The sequence below is a fragment of the Rhinopithecus bieti genome, unplaced genomic scaffold (genome assembly GCF_001698545.2).
Source record: "Rhinopithecus bieti isolate Rb0 unplaced genomic scaffold, ASM169854v2 scaffold_1558, whole genome shotgun sequence".
NCBI classification, from domain to species: domain Eukaryota; kingdom Metazoa; phylum Chordata; class Mammalia; order Primates; family Cercopithecidae; genus Rhinopithecus; species Rhinopithecus bieti.
The window spans coordinates 2,952,383-2,959,730 of record NW_016803701.1 but is presented as its reverse complement, the minus strand read 5'-3'; the positions used below and the strand labels follow the sequence as shown (position 1 = coordinate 2,959,730).

At 39.4% G+C, this 7,348-nt stretch overlaps 1 protein-coding gene across 1 annotated transcript in view; it reads left to right on the top strand.

Moving 5' to 3' along the window:
* The window catches only part of GRM3 (glutamate metabotropic receptor 3), a 229,502-nt gene that overhangs the window by 147,507 nt on the left and 74,647 nt on the right, over nt 1-7,348 (top strand). Inside the window, exon 4 of the mRNA XM_017851820.1 lies at nt 554-1,409. Within this exon, the coding sequence (XP_017707309.1) occupies nt 554-1,409 (856 nt within the window). The remainder of the gene's footprint in view (nt 1-553; nt 1,410-7,348) is intronic.

Here is a 7,348-nt window from a genome sequence, read left to right as displayed (position 1 = left end):
TTTTTTTTTTTTTTTTTGCTTAACCTAGATGATAAATGTCTAATCTGGACTGCCCATGTGGCATGCAGTTTCCAAATTAAACTCTTTCAGTGACTGCCGTTTTTAGCAAAAGAGGGGGAAGTGAGAATTAGACAACACCCTTGCTCTTTCTATACAAGTGCAGTCAAAAACCGAGTTTGGCCAATTCACTGTAGTTCATTGCTTGAACTATAGCAGGACCCCAGAAACTTAAAGCAACCTGAGAGCCCCTGAACAGGTTTATCCTAGTCTAGAATCTAACACAGAGTATAGAAGAGAGTGTGGTGCCCTTCTCATTTCTCTCCTCTGTCCTTTCCTGAAGCACACACTACCCGTGTGAGACCTGCTTCCCAGTGTCCGAAATACAGAATCCAAGGAAGCATCTGGTATTCATCTTGAGAACTATCAGAAAAATGTAGCCATCTAGAGTAGAGGGGGAAAGGGAGTCAGCAAAAGGTGGGGATGCTATTATTCATTTTCATGTAGTCACTTATCTCTGGGTTTCTAACAAAGGTCCTTCTTCTCCCTCCCCCAGGTGGCAAACCTGCTGCGGCTCTTCCAGATCCCTCAGATCAGCTATGCATCCACCAGCGCCAAACTCAGTGACAAGTCGCGCTATGATTATTTTGCCAGGACCGTGCCCCCCGACTTCTACCAGGCCAAAGCCATGGCCGAGATCCTTCGCTTCTTCAACTGGACCTACGTTTCCACAGTGGCCTCTGAGGGTGACTACGGGGAGACAGGGATCGAGGCCTTCGAGCAGGAAGCCCGCCTGCGCAACATCTGCATCGCTACAGCGGAGAAGGTGGGCCGCTCCAACATCCGCAAGTCCTACGACAGCGTGATCCGAGAACTGCTGCAGAAGCCCAACGCCCGCGTGGTAGTCCTCTTCATGCGCAGCGACGACTCGCGGGAGCTCATTGCCGCCGCCAGCCGCGCCAACGCCTCCTTCACCTGGGTGGCCAGCGACGGCTGGGGCGCGCAGGAGAGCATCATCAAGGGCAGCGAGCATGTGGCCTATGGCGCCATCACCCTGGAGCTGGCCTCGCAGCCTGTCCGCCAGTTCGACCGCTACTTCCAGAGCCTCAACCCCTACAACAACCACCGCAATCCCTGGTTCCGGGACTTCTGGGAGCAAAAGTTCCAGTGCAGCCTCCAGAACAAGCGCAACCACAGGCGCGTCTGCGACAAGCACCTGGCCATCGACAGCAGCAACTACGAGCAAGAGTCCAAGATCATGTTTGTGGTGAACGCGGTGTATGCCATGGCCCACGCTTTGCACAAAATGCAGCGCACCCTCTGTCCCAACACTACCAAGCTTTGTGATGCTATGAAGATCCTGGATGGGAAGAAGTTGTACAAGGATTACTTGCTGAAAATCAACTTCACGGGTAAGCCAACAGCCTTTAAACATCTTCTCAGGTGCAAACAGGTGAAATCAAATAGGAACCAAATGCCTCTGTGCCCAACTCAGAAATAATTGTTTCAGAGCCAATAAAAGGGTTCAAACTGTTAACCAAATATTCCAGGATGCGATAGGATGGTTCTCTAATATTCTTACTCATTTCTGAATGAACGTCTCGGCTGGTAAACGACATGGCAATGAAAGGGGCCTCAGGTGAGTCTGACAGCCCACTGTGGTAGCTCCCTAGATTAGGACCAGGCTAGATTTGAGTTCTTTGTTGTTGTTGGCTACAGGATTATGGCATGTGTGATATGGGCATTTAATCTTCTTTAGCAGAATTGGCAACTCTCTAGGGAACATGAACTTCCAAGCCTTCCTTGTGAGTGATTTGAGCAAAAGAATCTCATAACTTTCACAGTGGGTGAGAGAGAGAGAGAGAGAAATAGTCACTGTTCTCCCAGAGCCTAACTGGGGGCAAAACAGAAAAGATACCCAGACCACAGTGATTTCTAGGCATTCAGTTTCTTTTTCTGCTATACCAAAACATTTATATATTATTAGTAGTTAGGGATTTTCTCAAAATATGAAATGAAACTCTTTTTCTGGAAGCTTGAGTATAAGCAGGTTGAAGACTAATGGAAGTCATTCTGATACAATAGTGAACAGCATACAAAGGTGTATTCAAAGTGACTTTTGCTGCCTCTTTATTTATTTCTAAATACAGTCTAAATATTTCTCTAACTCTAGTATTGCATTGAGTGCATTACTACATAAAAAGCACAAAATCTTTAGGTCTACATTCTCTACTAGGGTATATGGGATATCTGCTTATTAAAGCACTTGTTCTGGGAACTATAGCTTAATCCCAAATCATAAAATAGTAAGTAACAATTGGGGGCACAAAGATTTCGATACCAAAAACATTACAGTGATAAAATGCTTTCAGCAGCCTAAATTACTAATACCTCTCATGCCACTCAGGCATCGCTCCAGTCTGCACAATGTCTAGTCTGCTTCCATGGAATTATCATCCAAGATGTGAAAGTTTGTAGGCTCAAATCATACTACCATTGGCAAAATGGCAGTTCTCACATCTCCCTTATAAGTGGTCACTCAGAAGTCAAGTGGTCTATGAAATCACAGGTAGTAATGAAAAAAGACCTCATGACCATTGGCTTCTATTCCATAATTCTTACCTGCAAGGCAGCCTTGAAAATAAGCACAAAATAATTACCAGCCTGCATATTGCATAACTTCTTTACTTTCCCCAAAGAGGGCCAAAAGTAGTCAAAATCAATTATGTCAGTAATTCCTCCAATTCATCTGATGGATACCACTTCTTATCATTAGAATGACTGCTAAAAGTGGTAAAGATTAAACTTTTTCTGTGCCCTGTATTCCCATAAGTGTATTTCATATAGAAATAACAAATAAATAAGTAAATAAATAAATAGAGTAATAAATCAGCATTCATCTTCAAATCCCAGGTCAGTTCCTATTGACATCTCTAAAAAGTGAGAATGGACCTTGGAGTCAGTAAAAAAAGAATATCTTTACTCTAAAAATAAATGAACTCTCAGGTATTCATAAAAGCCATCTGCAATGCACTTAATACTTAAAGATGAATAAGAATTCAGCACATACTCCCCATCAGACTACCCTTCAGGGTATTATTTATCTTTACTCACCACATATATTAATTAACTTTGTTATTCTAGTTCATTTCTTACTTTTTAGTATGCAAATATACAAATATATTCACTCATCAGCAGCTAAAATAAAAGGAACTCTTAGAATTCAGAGAGCCTTTGCAAGGTGTTTTATGTAACCAAAACATGTTCCTTCATTCCAGTGACTTCTTGGGTCTTAAAAGGCAAAGAAAAGTAAAGAAATAAGGGCATTATTTGGATAAACAAAACAAAAGTATCTTCTTTTTGTCTATCTTGTTCAATTACTCGTTTCAAGTCTACCATTCAGTTTGGCTGTGCAAACCTGACCACAAAGTGCTATTTTAGCCTTCTCAATTTGTCAGACATTACCAGTCATTCTCCATCTCTGAAGAGAGTAGGAGGGTGAAAAACAGATTTAAACTACATAAAAGAGAGGGAATTTAGACCAGCCACAAGGTAAGTATTCTTAGCAGTGAGAATTGGGCAAGAAAATACATTACTAAGGGAGGATACCACAATGCTAAGTTAGCTAACTGGTACATTTAAAAAATAAGTCAAAGAACTGACTATAATAATAGAATGCAGATTTCAGTTTACAGTAACCTGTATATTACTAAATATATGTATATTTTTAACTTAGAACTAGGTAAAAGATTATAAGTATGTATGCATTATTACTGCTTTAAGCTTGAGATGCACTATGGAATATTTTTTCCTAGCTATTGAAAAGCAGATTTGTTTTACTTTTTTTCTGAAACAGTATCATTGTTTTTCTAACTCGAATATTGTGGCAATAAACTAGGCACAATGCTACACACTTAGCAGACACTAAATCTGTTAATCTGTTCATTTAGGCTGAAAAAGTCTTCTTCTGGCCATTTGCATGTACTCAATATATTTACTCCAAGATTCTTCTGACAAGGGACACTTTTAGCCAATTCCCCAATAGCTCTCATCATTATAGCATTAAAAAACTAGGCCTCCTGAGAATTTTAAAACAGATTAAAATACTCTCTGGTACTCAAATGTGTTCCCACTAGCTAGTTCCAGCATTGGTCAACATGGATCTTATTTGAAGCTAACCCAATTTAAATATTCCTTTCGAAAAACAGATTTTTAGAGCTATGCCTTGCTAAAAATTCTTCTAAATAGTAATCTCTCCTGGCATAGGAGCTAACCACTGCCCAGGTCTCTAGGCTCATTTCCTGCTGTATGCTCCACATTCACTCTTCCTTCCATTAACACTGCTTGCAGTGACCCAAACATGCCATGCCTCTATTTTTGCCTGCATACTTCCTGTTTAATGCTATTTCTTTATCTAGAAGACTCTCTCTCCAACCCCACCTGCCTTATCTGGCATCTTCAGTTATTCCTGTGTCTCTTCGAGATTCAATTTAATTGATAGTTCCTTTAGGAATCATTCCTATACTTCCCAAACTGAGATAAATGCCCCTTCTTATTCCCATATCCATCTGGGATTTTGTCTTCCTTCATACTTTATATCGAATCCACCAAAATCTCTTGTTGGCTATACCTTCAAAATAGATCCAGAATCTGATGACTTATCATCATCTCAACTGCTACCACCCTGGTCCACACCACCATCTCCAGCCTATATTTCTGTGATAGCCTCCTAATTGATTTATTCTTGCCTACCTCCAACCTAGCCTCCACAATCTATTATCTGCATGATAGCCAGGATGCCCTATTAAAATCTAAGTCAAAGTCCTTCCTCTACCCAAAAACACTTGAGTTCTCTTGTTTCACTCATAATGAAAGTCAACATCCTTACAATGTCCTGCACGCCTCCCCTGCTCTGCCCCTACCTATCCTGACTGCTCTCCTTTCCTAACCTTTTACTCTCCTTCTTTCTCACGTCACTCCAGCCACCCTTGTTTCCAACATTAGGGCTTTTCCATTGCCAGTTCTGCCTATATTGCCCCTACCCCAGATATTTCTGTGGTTAATCCATTCCCTACTTCTTTCAAGTCTTCATTTAAATGTTATCTTCTCAGTGGGACCTACTCTGGCCATTTTTAACAGCGCAATGCATTACCCTCAACGCCCACTACAGATGCCCCTATTTCCCTTGTAACCTGCTCTACTTTTTGGTTTTTTACCCCATGACGTTTTCCCCTTCCGTCATACTACATCATCTATTACTTTCGTATTTATTCTTTATTGTTTGATCCTCACACTAGAATATAAGCTCCACAAAAACAGAAATCATTATCAATTTTGTTCACGAATGCATCCCAAGCATAATAGGCATTCAGTAAATATTTGTTGATTTTGAATAGCACTTAACACCCAAACTTATGTTTTCTTCTCTATCTTTATTACTAGATTGTGGGCTCTTTCAAGGCATAGTACATATATTTCATCTCTGATCTCAAATACTCAGCATGGTTTCTGGCATAGAGCAGACACTGTATAAATGTTTACTAAAGGAGTGAGAAATTATAAAAAGCAATCAACCAATTGATTTATAATATGATTGCTTTGGAAACATTTTAACATATAAATTTTATTAACAAATGAATGTCAAGAAAGAAAAGTGTTATGACTTCTAGAGTGACTTCCTTTTACCTAAGTACTCTCTTTTAGTTATATTCTATCATTTCATTTGAGATAAATGTGACCAAATATCATTAAAGCTGGAAGAGACCCATAACTGTTCTACAGATGAATCCCAAGAATTGAAAGTGATTTGCCCAAGGTCAGTCAGCTGGTTAGCAACAGGGGCCAGGACTGTTAGCTGGTTAGTAACAGGGTCCAGGTGAAATTCATGTCACCTGACCCAGTGCTGTTTTTGTATGTGCACAAGGACTGTGGGAAATTGATGTATTTGATCCCAAACATCTACCACAGTTTCTGATCCATTCTAAATATTAATGAAATGCTATTGACAGAATGAAAGATAACCAATAGGTTTATAATATGTTTCCTTTTCTTATTTCTTTTTAAGATATGTTTAATGCTCCTGGTCCACTTTTTCAGTTGACGCAAAGGTGGTTCATCAAACAGCCAAACTTTGAACGCTAAGCCTTGGATTCCAAACCTTACTATATTTAAAAATAAATAAAGTTTCAAATCATGTTTAATTGTTCAGTAAAAATATTTCCATGTGTAAGAGTGATGTCATCCAGAATCCTTAAGTAAATATTTAAATGAGAATTATGTTTGGTGTCATGTGAATTTTCAAACTTACTTTGAGTAAAATTTCATGAGTTTATGATGTAAAAGAAAGCTTAAACTATGCAATACAGTTAAGGAAAAGGAAGTGGAGAGGTCTGTGAAACATCTAAAGAAATGGGATATCACTTGATTGTGTTCACAGTACAGTACATTCTCTCTCACTTTTTATTCTGAAACCAGTTCCAGAAAGTCGAATAGAATCAAATCATAGAGTTTACAAAAGGCCTTCCTCAAAGATGAGCTTGCCCCTACTTCTCACTTGACAGAGGTGAAAATTCAGGATGTCAGCATTATTATCTTCACTTACTGAAGCACACAAAAGTGAACTCAACTGTCAAGGTGATGTGGTAACTGAAGTACACTCAGTGTGAAGGAAAAAAAAAGAGCTTCCATTTGCTAAACATAACTGCCAGAAGTGCCCCAAGACACATCTAATGTCACGTAGGCATTATCTCAGGAATAACATTCATGCCATTCCTCTCTGCAGTTCTCAGGGTTAGGCTAAACTGTTTGAGAATGGAGATACTTAGAACTTAACACAAAAGAAAATTCATCCAAGTTCACATAATGAATAGGTTTCAGAGTAAACTGCCAAGGTCCTGATTTAGTCATTCATTTCAAGGATACGTTTAGATGTCATGCTAGGACCTGAGGACCCAACAGTAAATAAGACAGATGCATTTCCTGCTTCATAGAGCTTACACCAGCATTTAACTACCAAAAACAATTCTAAGGTATAAAAGCATGATTATTATGGCCTACAACGTTAGGTTGTTGCCCTAGGATTTTTATTCTGCTTTGGTTTGGATTGGGAAATTATAATGTATCTTATGCCCAGAAAAGATCTAGGATCCCTGAAGAAATCTGACTCCCAGGACTTCACTTATATGTGAAGAGGACAATTCCGTGTTACTGATGGACTGGTGACCATAACAGGACTGAATAGTATGCACAGCTAAGCTAAGACGGTTTTCTTTTATATTTGTTTGCTTGGTTGGCTTAGTTAGTTGGTTGGTTGCCTTTTTTTTTTTTTTTTTTTTTTTTTTTTTTTTTTTTT